Here is an 18244-nt window from a genome sequence, read left to right on the forward strand (position 1 = left end):
GATGTGAAGAGCAACTGTGTGTGTTTCAAAAGCATGATGTTAACCAAATTACTCTCAAAAATATATCAGAACCTGCCAGTGTAGTACAGCAGATGGGATGTTGTGGTGAAGGGAGCTATGCGTCAACATTGACCAATATGCTATGAACGTCCTGCCTACTTCCTGGTTCAAGTCCCGTACTGTTTTTAAATGAGCTTCAAGCTTATATTCAACCTCATGATGCCATCTATTTTGTGAAGTGCACCAGCCCCTCCTGCAGGAGAGCACCCCCACAACATGATGCTGCTACCACCGTGCTTCACGGTTGGGATGGTGTTCTTCGGCTTGCAAGCCTCTCCGTTTTTCCTCCAAACATAACGATGGTCATTATGGCCAAACAGTTATATTTTTGTGTCATCAGACCAGAGGACATTTCTCCAAAAATAATGATCTTTGTCCCAATGTGCAGTTGCAAACCGTAGTCTGGCTTTTTTATGGCGGTTTGGAGCAGTGGCTTCTTCCTTGCTGAGCGGCCTTTCAGGTTATGTCGATATAGGACTCGTTTTACTGTTTTACTGTGGATATAGATACTTTTGTACCGGTGTCCTCCAGCATCTTCACAAGGTCCTTTGCTGTTGTTCTGGGATTGATTTGCACTTTTCGCACCAAAGTACTTTCATCTCTAGGAGACAGAACACGTCTCCTTCCTGAGTGGTATGATGGCTGCGTGGTCCTATGGTGTTTATACTTGTGTACTATTGTTTGTACAGATGAACGTGGTACCTTCAGGCATTTGGAAATTGCTCCCAAGGATGAACCAGACTTGTGGAGGTTTTGGCTGATTTCTTTTGATTTTCCCATGATGTCAAGCAAAGAGGCACTGAGTTTGAAAGTAGGCCTTGAAATACATCCACAGGTACACCTCCAATTGACTCAAATGATGTCAATTAGTCTATCAGAAGCTTCTGAAGCCATGACATCATTTTCTGGAATTTTCCAAGCTGTTTAAAGGCACAGTCAACTTAGTGTATGTAAACTTCTGACCCACTGTAATTGTGAAACAGTTGAATTATAAGTGAAATAATCTGTCTGTAAACAATTGTTGGAAAAATTACTTTTGTCATGCTTAAAGTAGATGTCCTAACCGACTTGCCAAAACTATAGTTTGTTAACAAGAAATTTGTGGAGTGGTTGAAAAACGAGTTTTAACGACTCCAACCTAAGTGTATGTAAACTTCTGACATCAACTGTATATTAATATATATATATATTATTATATTTATGTATCAACTTGCTCATACCCGATGCCATTTATCAAAATAATTGACGCTCAAGAAGCAAAACACATCGGCGGAAGTTACAAAAGTCGGCTTTAAAAAAAAAATGTATTTCACCTTTATTTAACCAGGTAGGCTAGTTGATGACACTTTTATTTAACCAGGTAGGCTAGTTGAGAACAAGTTCTCACTTACAACTGCGACCTGGCCAAGATTAAGCATAGCAATTCAACACATACAGTGCCTTGCGAAAGTATTCGGCCCCCTTGAACTTTGCGACCTTTTGCCACATTTCAGGCTTCAAACATAAAGATATAAAACTGTATTTTTTTGTGAAGAATCAACAACAAGTGGGACACAATCATGAGGTGGAATGACATTTATTGGATATTTCAAACTTTTTTAACAAATCAAAAACTGAAAAATTGGGCGTGCAAAATTATTCAGCCCCCTTAAGTTAATACTTTGTAGCGCCACCTTTTGCTGCGATTATAGCTGTAAGTCGCTTGGGGTATGTCTCTATCAGTTTTGCACATAGAGAGACTGAATTTTTTTCCCATTCCTCCTTGCAAAACAGCTCGAGCTCAGTGAGGTTGGATGGAGAGCATTTGTGAACAGCAGTTTTCAGTTCTTTCCACAGATTCTCGATTGGATTCAGGTCTGGACTTTGACTTGGCCATTCTAACACCTGGATATGTTTATTTTTGAACCATTCCATTGTAGATTTTGCTTTATGTTTTGGATCATTGTCTTGTTGGAAGACAAATCTCCGTCCCAGTCTCAGGTCTTTTGCAGACTCCATCAGGTTTTCTTCCAGAATGGTCCTGTATTTGGCTCCATCCATCTTCCCATCAATTTTAACCATCTTCCCTGTCCCTGCTGAAGAAAAGCACGCCCAAACCATGATGCTGCCACCACCATGTTTGAGAGTGGGGATGGTGTGTTCAGCTGTGTTGCTTTCACGCCAAACATAACGTTTTGCATTGTTGCCAAAAAGTTCAATTTTGGTTTCATCTGACCAGAGCACCTTCTTCCACATGTTTGGTGGGTCTCCCAGGTGGCTTGTGGCAAACTTTAAACGACACTTTTTATGGATATCTTTAAGAAATGGCTTTCTTCTTGCCACTCTTCCATAAAGGCCAGATTTGTGCAATATACGACTGATTGTTGTCCTATGGACAGAGTCTCCCACCTCAGCTGTAGATCTCTGCAGTTCATCCAGAGTGATCATGGGCCTCTTGGCTGCATCTCTGATCAGTCTTCTCCTTGTATGAGCTGAAAGTTTAGAGGGACGGCCAGGTCTTGGTAGATTTGCAGTGGTCTGATACTCCTTCCATTTCAATATTATCGCTTGCACAGTGCTCCTTGGGATGTTTAAAGCTTGGGAAATCTTTTGTATCCAAATCCGGCTTTAAACTTCTTCACAACAGTATCTCGGACCTGCCTGGTGTGTTCCTTGTTCTTCATGATGCTCTCTGCGCTTTTAACGGACCTCTGAGACTATCACAGTGCAGGTGCATTTATACGGAGACTTGATTACACACAGGTGGATTGTATTTATCATCATTAGTCATTTAGGTCAACATTGGATCATTCAGAGATCCTCACTGAACTTCTGGAGAGAGTTTGCTGCACTGAAAGTAAAGGGGCTGAATAATTTTGCACGCCCAATTTTTCAGTTTTTGATTTGTTAAAAAAGTTTGAAATATCCAATAAATGTCTTTCCACTTCATGATTGTGTCCCACTTGTTGTTGATTCTTCACAAAAAAATACAGTTTTATATCTTTATGTTTGAAGCCTGAAATGTGGCAAAAGGTCGCAAAGTTCAAGGGGGGCGAATACTTTCGCAAGGCACTGTACAACAACACAGAGTTACACATGGAATAAACAAAACATACAGTCAATAATACAGTAGAACAAAAGAAAACAAATAAAAAGTCTATATACACTGAGTGCAAATGAGGTAAGTTAAGGAAATAAATAGGCCATGGTGGCGAAGTAATTACAATATAGCAATTAAACACTGGAATGGTAGATCGGCAGAAGATGAATGTGCAGGTAGAGATACTGGGGTGCAAAGGAGCAAAATAAATAAATACCAGTATGGGGATGAGGTAGATAGGTAGATGGGCTGTTTACAGATGGGCTATGTATAGGTGCAGTGATCTGTGAACTGCTCTGACAGCTGGTGCTTAAAGCTAGCGAGGGAGATGTGAGTCTCCAGCTTCAGAGATTTTTGCAATTCGTTCCAGTCATGGGCAGCAGAGAACTGGAAGGAAAGATGACCAAAGGAGGAATTGGCTTTGGGGGTGACCAGTGAGATATACCTGCTGGAGCGAGTGCTACGAGTGGGTATGGTGACCAGTGTGCTGAGATAAGGCGGGGCTTTACCTAGCAGAGACTTGTAGATAACCTGTAGCCAGTGGGTTTGGCGACGAGTATGAATCGAGGGCCAACCAATGAGAGCGTACAGGTCGCAATGGTGGGTAGTGTATGAGGCTTTGGTGACAAAACGGATGGCACTGTGATAGACTGCATCCAGTTTGTTGAGAAGAGTGTTTGAGGTTATTTTATAGATGACATCACCGAAGTCGAGGATCGGTAGAATGGTCAGTTTTACGAGGGTATGTTTGGCAGCATGAGTGAAGGATGCTTTGTTGCGATATAGGAAGCCGATTCTAGATTTAATTTTGGATTGGAGATGCTTAATGCGAGTCTGGAAGGAGAGTTTACAGTCTAACCAGACACCCAGGTATTTGTAGTTGTCCATGTATTCTAAGTCAGAGCCGTCCAGAGTAGAGATGCTGGACCAGTGAGCAGGTGCGGGCAGTGATCGATTGAATAGCATGCATTTAGTTGTACTTGCGTTTAAGAGCAGTTGGAGGCCACGGAAGGAGAGTTGTATGGCATTGAAGCTCGTCTGGAGGTTAGTTAACACAGTGTCCAAGGAGGGGCCAGAGGTATACAGAATAGTGTCGTCTGCATAGAGGTGGATTAGAGAATCACCAGCAGCAAGAGCAACATCATTGATGTATACAGAAAAGAGAGTCGGCCCGAGAATTGAACCCTGTGGCACACCCATAGAGACTATCAGAGGTCCGGACAACAGGCCCTCCGATTTGACACTGAACTCTATCAAAGAAGTAGTTGGTAAACCAGGCGAGGCAATCATTTTAGGAACCAAGGCTGTCGAGTCTGCCAATAAGAATGTTGTGATTGACAATAAGAATGCATTTGAACTACAACTCCTGGAGCCTTGTTAGCCTGCTCGAGTTGAGGACTCACAGGATGGTAAAAACCTGTTAGTTACAGTTCGTTTGATGTTTCTAGTTTTATTAGTCACATGTACGGGATGCGCATTGTATTCACCATCCAAAGAAATGCTTACTTGCAGGTTCCTTCTCGATAATGAAACAACAATAAGAAATAATACAAGATAAGAATACGAACTTAAAGTAAATGGCAGTAGAATAGAAGGAATATTTTAGCGTCAGTATAATACAGGAAGGCACAATTTATAGTACAATATTTACATGTGTAATGGGGAAGAGGGGGATGGGGGGCAAGTGTTTAAATTGAGCCGTATAATAAGAATCTGGTAGTCGCAGTTGTGACGTGTGCTATGGTGCGGAGAATTAGAGCAGTCCAGTTCAAGTGTTCAGCAGTCTAATGGCTTGATGTGTTTTATATTAGATTACGGTGGGGCTTTTTTTATTCAATGTTGCCAGCCAGTACATTTTTTTTAAACGCAGACCGCCAAGCTGTCGAACGTAGGACATATACAGCTGGTTGGAGATGTAGTTCGTGTTTGTCGTTCTAACGAAATGGTTATAACTTTTTTTCAGGCTTCGTGCCTCTTCTTGGCCTGTCAAATAAATTGAACACCAGCATTTGGTAAGTAAATTCACCCGTGAGTAGTAGATCTGTACCAGCACAGAGGGTTAGGTGAGTGAGGGATATATGCTTTTTTAGTAAGGTTGGATTCTTAGCGTTCATAGCTAGGGTGTACAGCAGAGATGGAACGTAAACTCACAGAAAAAGAGAAGTATTTGGGGGTACGAGATTTGACTTTAGAAGAGTTTACAGGTCGTGTTGAGTGGTGGTGTCCTATTTCATTTGACATTTTAGGACCCCTTTTGGGTGAATATTAAAAAAGTATTACAAAATGATTTGATAAAATATTGAATTGGGTCTTTACTAGTACAGCCCATAGAAACATATTAAATGACAAATTCATAAATGGCAAAAAAAGACAGTCAAAAAGTAAATCATAAGGAATGAGGTTTTGAAGAGTCTGTCCTATATCTAGGAGATGTAAGAAAGCGCAGGATTTAACCCATTATATTTTTTGGGGCACAAAAAAAATCTCCATAGTTCTATTCATTTGTATGGGTTACTTTCAGACAAGTCCTGTGACACTTGTGGGAGTCTCCTCTTTCCTAGAGTGGTCACATTAATTTGAAGGCCAAACCGTTCGGACGCTACTGCGAAGACCGATTTTCGGGATGTCTCATGGTGTGACAAACACCACTGCAGTTTAGCCACACTCCACCACAGATACCAAGGCCGACATAGGCGGATGCTTTCTGTTTGAGACGCAGCCAATGCCCCCCAAAATCTTAAACTGACAGATTTTGATGTGGATTTTTTTATTATGTTACTTAGATTGACGCACTCATAGACTCTTAAGGATGAATGAATGTAGGGTTTTATTTGTATTAATTCTTTTTTTTTTTATTATCAATTTTGTGGATCAAAGTATAATGGATTTATATCCCAGTCTAGTCGGTGGCATTATTTCAACATAAATTGGATAAAAACTGCTGTTAAAACTCACCAAAGAAGAAGAAACATAAGAGGAAGAAGAAGAAGGTGCCTGCCTTCTTCTTCTTCTTCTTCTTCTTCTTCTTCTTTGGAGTTTTAACAGCAGTTTTTATCCAATTTATGTTGAAATAATGCCACCGACTAAGCAGAGGCAGGCAGACAGGCGGGACTTTCAAACGCTATTGACAGGGAACTCAGCCAATCAACGCTGGAGGTGGGGTTGTTATTTCTAGTTGTCACTTTCACAGCGTAACTCTTCAGACTTTCTGTTTCACATTACTTTATGATTTCTGTGCAGAAAGGGGACTTCGAATGGCAGAGGAAGTTAAGTAAATGTACCAAAAAAAATACTTTTCGAGTTCAACGGATTCAGCCTGCTCATCACAAGACGGTGGGGCATGTGATATAGATTAAGTAAACTAGCCTCGGGCTGGAGCTCACTAACCGCGATAGAGACCACATTATATTTGGTAACACAAGCCCCGCACAGGGACAATGTAGTTAGCTTGGTGTATACTTTGTTTTGCCTCGACGTAATTTACGAAAACAAGCAAAGATGGTTCACGTATACAACTGCCACCCCTTCGCGTCCCAGCAAATCGTGCCAACCGAGCAGGAACCGGGGTTAGTGTGCTGTGGCGGGGGTGCCCTATTCGTGGTGTCCGCTGGAGGATGCAAGATCGAGGCTTTTCAACTGGGAGAAGAGGGGTGTCCTCTCATCTGCCGCTTCGCCACTATGGGGACAGTGCAGAGCATCCTACACAGTGAGATAGGTGTGTCATTTTCTTTCTCTCACTTCTTCTCTCCCTATTTGCTGAGTTGTTTACTGCTGAGTGATTGAGGTGCATCTAATTACTAGAAGGGATTTGTCATGAACTCTCAAAGTTCCAGAATGGTGTTAAAATGGCAACCATATTGGTCAGGGAGAAATCCAAGCAAGTCGAATTAAAATTAATGGCAGTAGAGGCATTATCCTAACCTTCCTTTGAGTTGCATTATTTTCCAGAGAACGGATAGAGCCAGGAGTTGATTATCCCATTTATACCATGGCTAAAAATGTTTTCAACATCCACTGAAGTACACTACATGGCCAAAAGTAGGTGGACACCCCTTCAAATGAGTGGATTCTGCTATTTCAATTGAAAGTCAATATACAATTTTTCTTTTAAACAGGGTGTGTTTTTTGTGGGTTTTTTTTACCCTCGCTGGTGTCGTCTCCTGAGTGCCTGGATACAGCCACAGAAAATCGAGCAATCTCTATAGACCGGCAGTAGAATGACCTTACTGAAGAGCTTAGTGACTTTCAACGTGGCACAGTCATAGGATGCCACTTTCCAACAAGTCAGTTTGTAAAATTTCTGCCCTGCTAGAGCTGCCCGTTCAACTGTATGTGCTGTTATTGTGAAGTGAAGATGTCTATGAGCAACAACGGTTCAGCCGCAGTGGTGGACCACACAACCTCACAGAATGGGACCGCTGAGCCATGTAGAACGTAAAAATCGTCTAGCCTTGGTTGCGACACTCACTACCGACTTCCAATGCCTATGGAAGCAACATCAGCATGACCCCATGCACAAAGCGACACCCATACAGAAATTATTTGTCGAGATCGGTGTGGAAGAACTTCACTGGCCTGTTCAGAGCCCTGACCTCAACCCCATCAAACACCTTTGGGATGAATTGGAACGCCGACTGCGAGCCAGGCCTAATCGCCCAACATCAGTGCCCGACCTCCGTAATGCTCGTGGCTGAATGGAAACAAGTCCCCGCAGCAGTGTTCCAACATCTAGTGGAAAGCCTTCCCAGAAGAGTGGAGACTGTTACAGCAGCAAAAGGGGGGGGGGGGGACCAGCTCCATATTAACGCCCATGATTTTGGAATGAGATGTTCGACAAGCAGGTGTCCACATACTTTTGGTCATGTAGTGTAGCTAGCAAGTTTATTAGATAGCTACAGTAGTTGCCTTGGTAACAAAACAAACAGATTTACTGGGTTAGCTAACTAAACCATGCTTCCCAGCCTAAATTATTCTAAACTTTGCATATTTTCTGACGTTTTGGGGTAGATTTTTTTTTGGGGGGGGGCTGTTCTGGCACACAAGTTCGGCGCTGAGGTCTATGCCTCTTCATCGGTAATTGGTCAACAGTAAGGATTTTTGAGTAAAGTCTTTGTCTTTCAATGCGAGACTAATAGTTTTCATGCGCCTTTTCTAAATGAGTGACAGATTTCGGTTAGATTAATTCGGACTATTGAGTGGCTACGGCATCACAAAATGGACAAACAGTACTATTGCCACTTTTTTCCCCTTGTTTTTCAAGCTAAGGTCTTTTGAGGAAGTATACGAGCACACTCGTTTGGTTCGCCTAGCCGACTGTGGCTAGCTGCCAGCCGAACTGAAGCATGCCGACGCCTTTAGTCTTAGCTTGCTATTATGAAAATTTTATTCAACAATACCAGTAATGTTTTCAATTCAACTTTTGATTTCAAAAGCAGCTCGAACATATAAGAACGAATCATAGACATTGAATTATACCGTGCAAATATACTGCGCGTTATAGGGAAATAATGCACTCTAGAACGCCCTTCAAGCCTATCAGAAATGAGTATTCAACAATGCCATGGTATATTTAAAGGCTCTGCATGGTCAATCTAACTTCTGAAGTGGCTGTACAGTATTTACTGCGAAGCAGCCTCTGCAGACATCAGGGCTTTCATACTTCATGTGCTTAGCGGAGCAGAGGAGAGCTATTGTGAAGGAAGTTGTTAACTTCTTATGGCTGGGGGCAGTATTGAGTAGCTTGGATGAATAAGATGCCCAGAGGTGCCCAGAGTAAACTGCCTACTACTCAGTTCCAGTTGCTAATATATGCATATTATTAGTATATTTGGATAGAAATCACAGAAGTTTCTAAAACTGTTTGAATGATGTCTGTGAGTATAACAGAACTCATATGGCAGGCAAAAACCTGAGAAAAAATCCAACCAGGAAGTGGGAAATCTGAGGTTGGTTGTTTTTCAACTCATTCCCTATTGAAGACACAGTGGGATATTGGTCATGTTGCACTTCCTACGGCTTCCACTAGATGTCAACCGTCTTTAGAACCTTGTTTGATGCTTCTACTGTGAAGTGGGGCCGAATGAGAGGGGAATGAGTCAGCGGTCTGCCAGAATGCCTTGAGCTCGTGACGCTCGTTCATGTGAGAGCGAGCTCTGTTCCATCGCAATTCTCCGGTTGGAACATTATTGAAGATTTATGTTAAAAACATCCTAAAGATTGATTCTATACATCGTTTAACATGTTTCGACGGACTGTAACAGAACTTTTTGACATTTTGTCTGCTCCTAGTGAACGCGCTTCGTGAGTTTGGATTTGTTTACAAAACGTGTTAACAAAAGTAGCTATTTGGACATAAATTATGGACATTATTGAACAAAACAAACATTTATTGTGGAACTGGGATTCCTGGGAGTGCATGTTGGCATATTGGCAGTGAATTTTGAAAAATGTATGAGATCTTTCCTATAAAACTGGCTGGCTGGCTAGCTAGCTAGCTAGCAGTGACGATAAATTCTTCAAATTAATTATTTTGCCAGAAGTTTCCGATGCCACCGTTACGCTTGTTTAAACTAAGCTGCACTGGCGTGGGAACACAATCATGATTATATTATGGCAGTGGCGCGGGCGCAAGTTATGGGTCGGTAAACGTACCTCAATGCAGGGATGGGATATGCATTCTCCTGCCTTTTTACTGGCTTTTGTGGAGCGATGAGTAACGATGCTTCGTGGGTGACTGTTGTTGATGTGTGCAGAGGGTCCCTGGTTCGCGCCCGGGTATGGGCGAGGGAACGGTCTAAAGTTATACTGTTACACATACTTGTGAACATAAGTACATAAGTACATGTACATTTAATAAACAGGTTCTCCGGTACAAAATGAGCATCAGCCAATTAAAATAGTCAATTTACTTGCTCGTGACCGAACACTAAATTGTAGCTGGTCCCATCAGATTACATGGCACACGTTAGCCCTGTGCTAGCCTCAACAGGTGGCACTGACTATATCCTGTCACAAGTACTTCATCAGCCTATCAAAGATCTTAGACTATATATCCACCAACCAATGGCAGTTCTTTAAAATAGGTCTAGGTCAACCCTGGCCACTAGAGGGATATTTGAAACTTACAAATTCAAAGTTTACGTTTGTTGTGTGCCAATATTGCAAAAATATGCATCCTCCCGTCTAAGGCAATGCATCTCAGTGCAAAAGGCGTCACTACAGTCCCTGGTTCGAATCCAAGCTGTATCTCATCCGGCCGTGCTTAGGCGTCCCATTAGGCGGCGCACAATTGGCTCAGCGTCGTCCGGGTTTGGCCAGGGTAGGCCGTCCATTGTAAATAAGAATTTGTTCTTAACTGACTTGGCTAGTTAAATAAATCCTTGACTAGTTTACTACTAACGTTGGACAACATTTTTTTTTACATATGACAAAACCCCATGTTTCTGTTTCTCACACATCCATGTGCTTTTATGGAAAAAGATAAATCTGGTCATTACATATGGTTTATTGAAGAGCCTTATGGATTTGTCAAATAGCAGTCGTGTAAGCTATTGTTATTATCATTGCTTTTAAGAAGCACATGGTTGACTCGTAATGGATAGTGCACTTTTAACTTTGAGGCCCTTTGCATAACAAGCTTTGGGGGGCGTTTAAATGACGGTCCTTGTTGCTCGATTCAAAATGCACGTGACAAAGTAAATGATTATAATAATGCATAGCCTATAAAAACAGGTTACACTTACATGGAGGCCTACATACGAATATACTAGTGACAGCCAAGTGTCTTCCTGCACTGACTGTCCATTTTGAGTTCTCCGGACTCACGATAAACTTATTTTAAAAGAACTGCAATACTGCCTTCTGTAGTATGTATGATAACTACAATCCTACTGTTTAGTTTGTCATTCTCATCCTCCTCAAGTCAAATAATAATAATAACATACAGGATATAATCATTTTCTGTGTGTAACATTTTCTACTAGCAAGCAGGTAACGAGTCCAAACTTGGTAGCCGGTTGGCTAGCAGAGGAAAACGACGCTCAAATTATATTTCGACATGCAGGTTATGCCGCTTTCCAGACAAGTAGGCTAGCTAGTACACTTTCTGATAACCTCGTAGCCGCAGCTCAGTAACTCACGTATGGCAGGCTATGAAACCATCGTCTGCATCGGTTAAGGAAATATGTGTGCTGATGTAGCTACCAAGCCAATTTATTCATTGAAAACGAGGGTCTCTCCTTGCTAACGATACATGACTGACTCATCTGCATTCATTCATGTGTACTGGCAAGATATGCAATGGCTGAGGCCGGGATATCTAGGTATCTACCGCAGGCAGCATGTGGTCATTCGGTGTTTAAACAAGATGGCTGAAAAATAACGAGACAATAGCTGGAACTTAGCTAGGTAGTTGGGGGGCTATAGAGGAGCTAACATTAGCTATCTAGCTAATGTTTTTGCATGCTGCACAGTGCCGGTGTGTGAAGATTGGATAAATTGAAATACTTTCTATAAATGGAACAGATTAGCTATCTATCCAACATTGCAATTAGTTAGCAGACTAGTTGGCTAGCATACAGGTCTGCTGCAACCAATACACTGTAGCTTTGTAGCTAACTAGCATTTCCTACATGAACAACGCAACCTAGCTACTAGGCTTGGGCAATATACCGTATACTGGGGTTTTTGAAATATAAAACGGTATGATTTTCAATACAGTGAAAATAAAAATGGGGGGAGGGGGGGATTGGAAACATCTGGAAACATTTTGATTTGGTCTACATACAGTGGGGAGAACAAGTATTTGATACACTGCCGATTTTGCAGGTTTTCCCACTTACAAAGCATGTAGAGGTCTGTAATTTTTATCATAGGTACACTTCAACTGTGAGAGACGGAATCTAAAACAAAAATCCAGAAAATCACATTGTATGATTTTTAAGTAATTAATTAGCTTTTTATTGCATGACATAAGTATTTGATCACCTACCAACCAGTAAGAATTCCGGATCTCACAGACCTGTTAGTTTTTCTTTAAGAAGTCCTCCTGTTCTCCACTCATTACCTGTTTTAACTGCACCTGTTTGAACTCGTTACCTGTATAAAAGACACCTGTCCACACACTCAATCAAACAGACTCCAACCTCCCCACAATGGCCAAGACCAGGGAGCTGTGTAAGGACATCAGGGATCAAATTGGAGACTTGCACAAGGCTGGGATGGGCTACAGGACAATAGGCAAGCAGCTTGGTGAGAAGGCAACAACTGTTGGCGCAATTATTATAAAATGGAAGAAGTTCAAGATGACAGTCAATCACCCTCAATCTGGGGCTCCATGCAAGACCTCACCTCGTGGGGCATCAATGATCATGAGGAAGGTGAGGGATCGGCCCAGAACTACACGGCAGGACCTGGTCGATGACCTGAAGAGAGCTGGGACCACAGTCTCAACGAAAAGCATTAGTAACACACTACGCCGTCATGGATTAAAATCCTGCAGTGCACGCAAGGTCCCCCTGCTCAAGCCAGCGCATGTCCAGGCCCGTCTGAAGTTTGCCAATGACCATCTGGATGATCCAGAGGAGGAATGGGAGAAGGTCATGTGTTCTGATGAGACAAAAATAGAGCTTTTTGGTCTAAACTCCACTCTCCGTGTTTGGAGGAAGAAGGATGAGTACAACCCCATGAACACCATCCCAACCGTGAAGCACGGAGGTGGAAACATCATTCTTTGGGGATGCTTTTCTGCAAACGGGACAGGAAGACTGCATCGTATTGAGGGGAGGATGGATGGGGCCATGTATCGTGAGATCTTGGCCAACAACCTCCTTCCCTCAGTAAGAGCATTGAAGATGGGTTGTGGCTGGGTCTTCCAGCATGACAACGACCCAAAACACACAGCCAGGGCAACTAAGGAGTGGCTCCGTAAGAAGCATCTCAAGGTCCTGGAGTGGCCTAGCCAGTCTTCAGACCTGAACCAAATAGAACATCTTTGGAGGGAGCTGAAAGTCTGTATTGCCCAGCGACAGCCCCGAAACCTGAAGGATCTGGAGAAGGTCTGTATGGAGAAGTGGGCCAAAATCCCTGCTGCAGTGTGTGCAAACCTGGTCAAGAACTACAGGAAACATATGATCTCTGTAATTGCAAACAAAGGTTTCTGTACCAAATATTAAGTTCTGCTTTTCTGATGTATCAAATACTTATGTCATGGAATAAAATGCAAATCAATTACTTAAAAATCATACAATGTGATCTTCTGGATTTTTGTTTTAGATTCCGTCTCTCACAGTTGAAGTGTACCTATGATAAAAATTACAGACCTCTACATGCTTTGTAAGTAGGAAAACCTGCAAAATCGGCAGTGTATAAAATACTTGTTCTCCCCACTGTAGCTGCAGTTGAAGTTGGAAGTTTACATACACTTAGGTTGGAGTCATTAAAACTCGTTTTTCAACCACTCCAGAAATGTCTTGTTAACAAACTATAGTGTTGGCAAGTCGGTTAGGACATCTACTTTGTGCATGACACAAGTAATTTTTCCAACAATTGTTTAGAGTGAATTATAAGTGAAATAATCTGTCTGTATCACAATTCCAGTGGGTCAGAAGTTTACATACACTAATTTGACTGTGCCTTTAAACAGCTTGGAAAATTCCAGAAAATTACGTGATGGCTCCAGAAGCTTCTGTTAGGGTAATTTACATAATTTGAGTCAATTGGAGGTGTACATGTGGATGTATTTCAAGGCCTACCTTCAAACTCGGTGCCTCTTTGCTTGACATCATGGGAAAATCAAAAGAAATCAGCCAAGACCTCAGAAATGAAATTGTAGACATCCACAAGTCTGGTTCATCCTTGGGAGCAATTTCCAAACGCCTGAAGGTACCACGTTCATCTGTACAAACAATAGTATGCAAGTATAAACACCATGGGACCACACAGCCGTCATACCGCTCAGGAAGGAGATGCGTTCTGTCTTCTAGAGATGAATGTACTTTGGTGCGAAAAGTGCAAATCAATCCCAGAACAACAGCAAAGGTTCTTGTGAAGATGCTGGAGGAAACGGGTACAAAGGTATCTATATCCACAGTAAAACAAGTCCTATATCAACATAACCTGAAAGGCTGCTCAGCAAGGAAGAAGCCACTGCTCCAAACCGCCATAAAAAAGCCATTCCGCCAAAATTCACCCAACTTAGTCTCTTGGGAAGCTTGTGGAAGGCTACCTGAAACGTTTGACCCAAGTTAAACAATTTAAAGGCAGTGCTACCAAATACTAATTGAGTGTATGTAAACGTCTGACCCACTGGGAAGGTGATGAAAGAGATAAAAGCTTAAATAAATCATTCTCTCTACTATTATTCTGACATGTCACATTCTTAAAATAAAGTGGTGATCCTAAATGACCTAAAACAGGGAATTTCTACTCTTGGATTAAATGTCAGGAATTGTGAAAAACTGTGTTTAAATGTGTTTGGCTAAGGTGTATGTAAACTTCCTACTTCAACTGAGTTATTTGAAATGCAATCAACAAAACAATACGAGGCTAATTTGGACCTCTAGTGTCAAAGGGATATGTCGTGATTTTAGCAACAAGGCTCTTTATCTACATCCCCAATAGTCAAATGAACAACGAGGCTCTTTGTCTACATCCCCCAGAGTCAGATGATCTAGTGGATACCATTTTTATGTCTCTGTGTCCAGTATGAAGGAAGTTAGTATTGGCTTGGTAAACTACCTATAACTCATGACATTCTCCTCATTGTCCTCATAAGTAAGCATTTCACTGTTAGTCTACACCTGTTTGTTTAGGAAGCATGTGACAAATAAAATAGTTTCTGACCCTCCTCCCCTTGTCCGCCCCTCCCTCCACAGGGGACTACCTGGTGACCATCGAGGAGAAGAACAACGCCCCCTACCTACGCGCCTACACCAACTGGCGCTACCAGGCGGCTGAGAAGACCCGCGTTGGCGTGCGTCTGCTCGGTCATTTCCTGCGCGGCTCGTCCATGCGCGGGGCTCCCAAGGAGCAGATGGAGATCATTGAGATTCCACTGTTTGAGCGTCCGCTGTGTGTGGCGTGCTGTGGGGTGACCGGAGACCTGCTGGTGGGGTGTCCTAAGAGCCTGGTGCTGTTCAGTCTAAAGAGACAGGCCCTCAACGACAAGCTCTCCATCCTGGACTTTGAGCGCTGTCTCATCATCCACCTCCCGGGACTGTCGCCCCAACAGGTAGGGATGGATGTAAGTTAGGGGTTGGGATTTCCGTAGTCTCTTTTTACCACCCAGATATTGAAAGTAAAACTTTATTTTTTATTCCCTGCGTGGACGCTGAAATACATACAGTGCATTCAGAAAGTATTCAGACCCCTTGACTTTTTCAACATTTTGTTAACAGCCATATTCTGAAATTGATTAAATACATGTTTTGCCTCATCAATATACACACAATACCTGATAATAACAAAGCGAGAACTTAAAAAAAAATAAAAAAAAATGTATTAAATATTAAAAAACAGGTACCTTATTTACATAGGTATTCAGACCCTTTGCTATGCGAAATTGAAGCTCGGGTGCATCCTGTTTCCATTGATCATCCTTGACATATTGATTGGTGTCCACCTGTGGTCAATTCAATTGATTGGACATGATTTGGAAAGGCTCAAACCTGTCTATATAAGGTCCCACAGTTGACAGTGCATGTCAGAGCAGAAACCAAACCATATGAGGTTCAAGGAATTGTCCGTAGAGCTCTGAGACAGGATTGTGTCGAAGCACAGATCTGGGGAAGGGTACCAAAAAATGTCTGCAGCATTGAAGGACCCCAAGAACACACTTCGGGACAATTCTCTGAATGTCCTTGAGTGGCCCAGCCAGAGCCCGGACTAGAACCCGATCGAACGACTCTGGAGAAACCTGAAAATAGCTGTGCATCGACGCTCCCTATCCAACCTGATAGGGCTTGAGAGGATCTGCAGAGCGGAATGGGAGAAACTCCCCAAATACAGGTGTGCCACACTTGTATCGTCATACCCAAGAAGACTCGAGGCTGTAATCGCTGCCAAAGGTGCTTCAACAAAGTACTGAGGAAAGGGTCTGAATACTTATATGAAATTTCAGTTTTTTATTTTTAATACATTTGCAAAAATCTCTAAACAGTTTTTGATTTGTCATTATGGGTTATGGGGTGTGTAGATTGATGAGGGGGGGGGGGGGGGGAACTGTTTAATCCATTTTTGAGTAAGGCTGTAACGTAACAAATGTGGAATAAGTCAAGGGGTCTAAATACTTTACGGGTGCACCGTACTTGTCAGCAACCTCATGAAGTCACTGAAACCCTTAACAAGGAGTTGCAGTCAGTTTTGGAATGGGTGGCCAGTAATAAACTGGTCCTGAACATCTCTAAAACTAAGAGCATTGTATTTGGTACAAATCATTCCCTATGTTCTAGACCTCAGCTGAATCTGGTAATGAATGGTGTGCCTGTTGAACAAGTTGAGGAGACTAAATTACTTGGTGTTCCCTTAGATTGTAAACTGTCATAGTCAAACCATATAAACTCAGCACAAAAGAAACGTCCTCTCACTGTCAACTGCATTTATTTTCAGCAAACTTATTAACATGTGTAAATATTTCAATGAACAAAACAAGATTCAACAACTGAGACATAAACTGAACAAGTTCCACAGACATGTAACTAACAGAAATGGAATAATGTGTCCCTAAACAAAGGGGGGGTCAAAATCAAAAGTAACAGTCAGTATCTGGTGTGGTCACCAGCTGCATTAAGTACTGCAGTGCATCTCCTCCTCATGGACTGCACCATATTTGCTCAGTTCTTGCTGTGAGAGATGTTACCCCACTCTTCCGCCAAGGCACCTGCAAGTTCCTGGACATTCCTGGGGGGAATGGCCCTAGCCCTCACTCTCTGATCCAACAGGTCCCAGATGCGCTCATCAGCAGTATGGCTGGTGGCATTGTCATGCTGGAGGGTCATGTAAGGATGAGCCTGCAGGAAGAGTACCACATGAGGGAGGAGGATGTCTTCTCTGTAACGCACAGCGTTGAGATTGCCTGCAATGACAACAAGCTCAGTTTGATGATGCAGGCTCACTGCCCCAGACTATGACGGACCCTCCACCTACAAATCGATCCCGCTCCAGAGTACAGGCCTCGGTGTAACGCTCATTCCATTCGACGATAAACATGGATCCGTCCATCGCCCCTGGTGAGACAACTGCGATTCGTTAGTGAAGATAACTTTTTGCCAGTCCTGTCTGATCCGGCGATCAGACAGGCAGTTGTTGCCATCCTGTACCTGTCCCGCAGGTGTGATGTTCAGATGTACCGATCCTGTGCAGGTGTTGTTACATTTGTTCTGCCACTGCGAGGATGATCAGCTGTCCGTCATGTCTCCCAGTAGCGCTGTCTTAGGCATCTCACAGTATGGACATTGCAATGTATTGCCCTGGCCACATGTGCAGTCCTCATGCCTCCTTGCAGCATGCCTAAGGCACGTTCACGCAGATGAGCAGGGACCCTGGCCACATCTGCAGTCCTCATGCCTCCTTGCAGCATGCCTAAGGCGCGTTCACGCAGATGAGCAAGGGACCCTGGCCACATCTGCAGTCATCATGCCTTCTTGCAGCATGCCTAAGGCACGTTCACGCAGATGAGCAGGGACCCTGGGCACATCTGCAGTCCTCATGCCTCCTTGCAGCATGCCTAAGGCGCGTTCACGCAGATGAGCAAGGGACCCTGGCCACATCTGCAGTCATCATGCCTCCTTGCAGCATGCCTAAGGCACGTTCACGCAGATGAGCAGGGACCCTGGGCATCTTTCTTTTGGTGTTTTTCAGAGTAAGTAGAAAGGCCTCTTTAGTGTCCTGAGTTTTCATAACTGTGACCTTAATTGCCTACCGTCTGTAAGCTGTTAGTGTTTATGGTTTATTGAACAAGCATGGGAAACAGTGTTTAAACCCTTTACATTGAAGATCTGTGAAGTTATTTGGATTTTTACGAATTCTCTTTGAAAGACGGTCCTGAAAAAGGGACGTTTTCTTTTTTTTGCTGAGTTAAGATTTAATGGTTGTAAAGATGGGGAGAGC

The 18244-nt window shown here is 42.8% G+C and overlaps 1 protein-coding gene across 5 annotated transcripts in view; it reads left to right on the forward strand.

Moving 5' to 3' along the window:
* Positions 1-6303: 6303 nt before the first annotated feature.
* The window catches only part of LOC139409544 (HPS3 biogenesis of lysosomal organelles complex 2 subunit 1), a 37537-nt gene continuing 25596 nt past the window's right edge, over positions 6304-18244 (forward strand). For 2 of the 5 annotated variants that reach the window (XM_071154848.1, XM_071154853.1), the window contains exons 1-2: positions 6464-6854; positions 15013-15380. In XM_071154848.1, coding sequence (XP_071010949.1) covers positions 6638-6854; positions 15013-15380 — 585 coding nt within the window. In that variant the 5' untranslated portion in view covers positions 6464-6637. Of the gene's footprint in view, positions 6855-15012; positions 15381-18244 lie in introns of all 5 variants that reach the window. The other 3 variants (XM_071154852.1, XM_071154851.1, XM_071154850.1) reach the window with 3 other exon arrangements.

Source organism: Oncorhynchus clarkii, chromosome 5 (assembly GCF_045791955.1).
Source record: "Oncorhynchus clarkii lewisi isolate Uvic-CL-2024 chromosome 5, UVic_Ocla_1.0, whole genome shotgun sequence".
In the NCBI taxonomy this organism is placed as follows: Eukaryota; Metazoa; Chordata; class Actinopteri; order Salmoniformes; family Salmonidae; genus Oncorhynchus; species Oncorhynchus clarkii.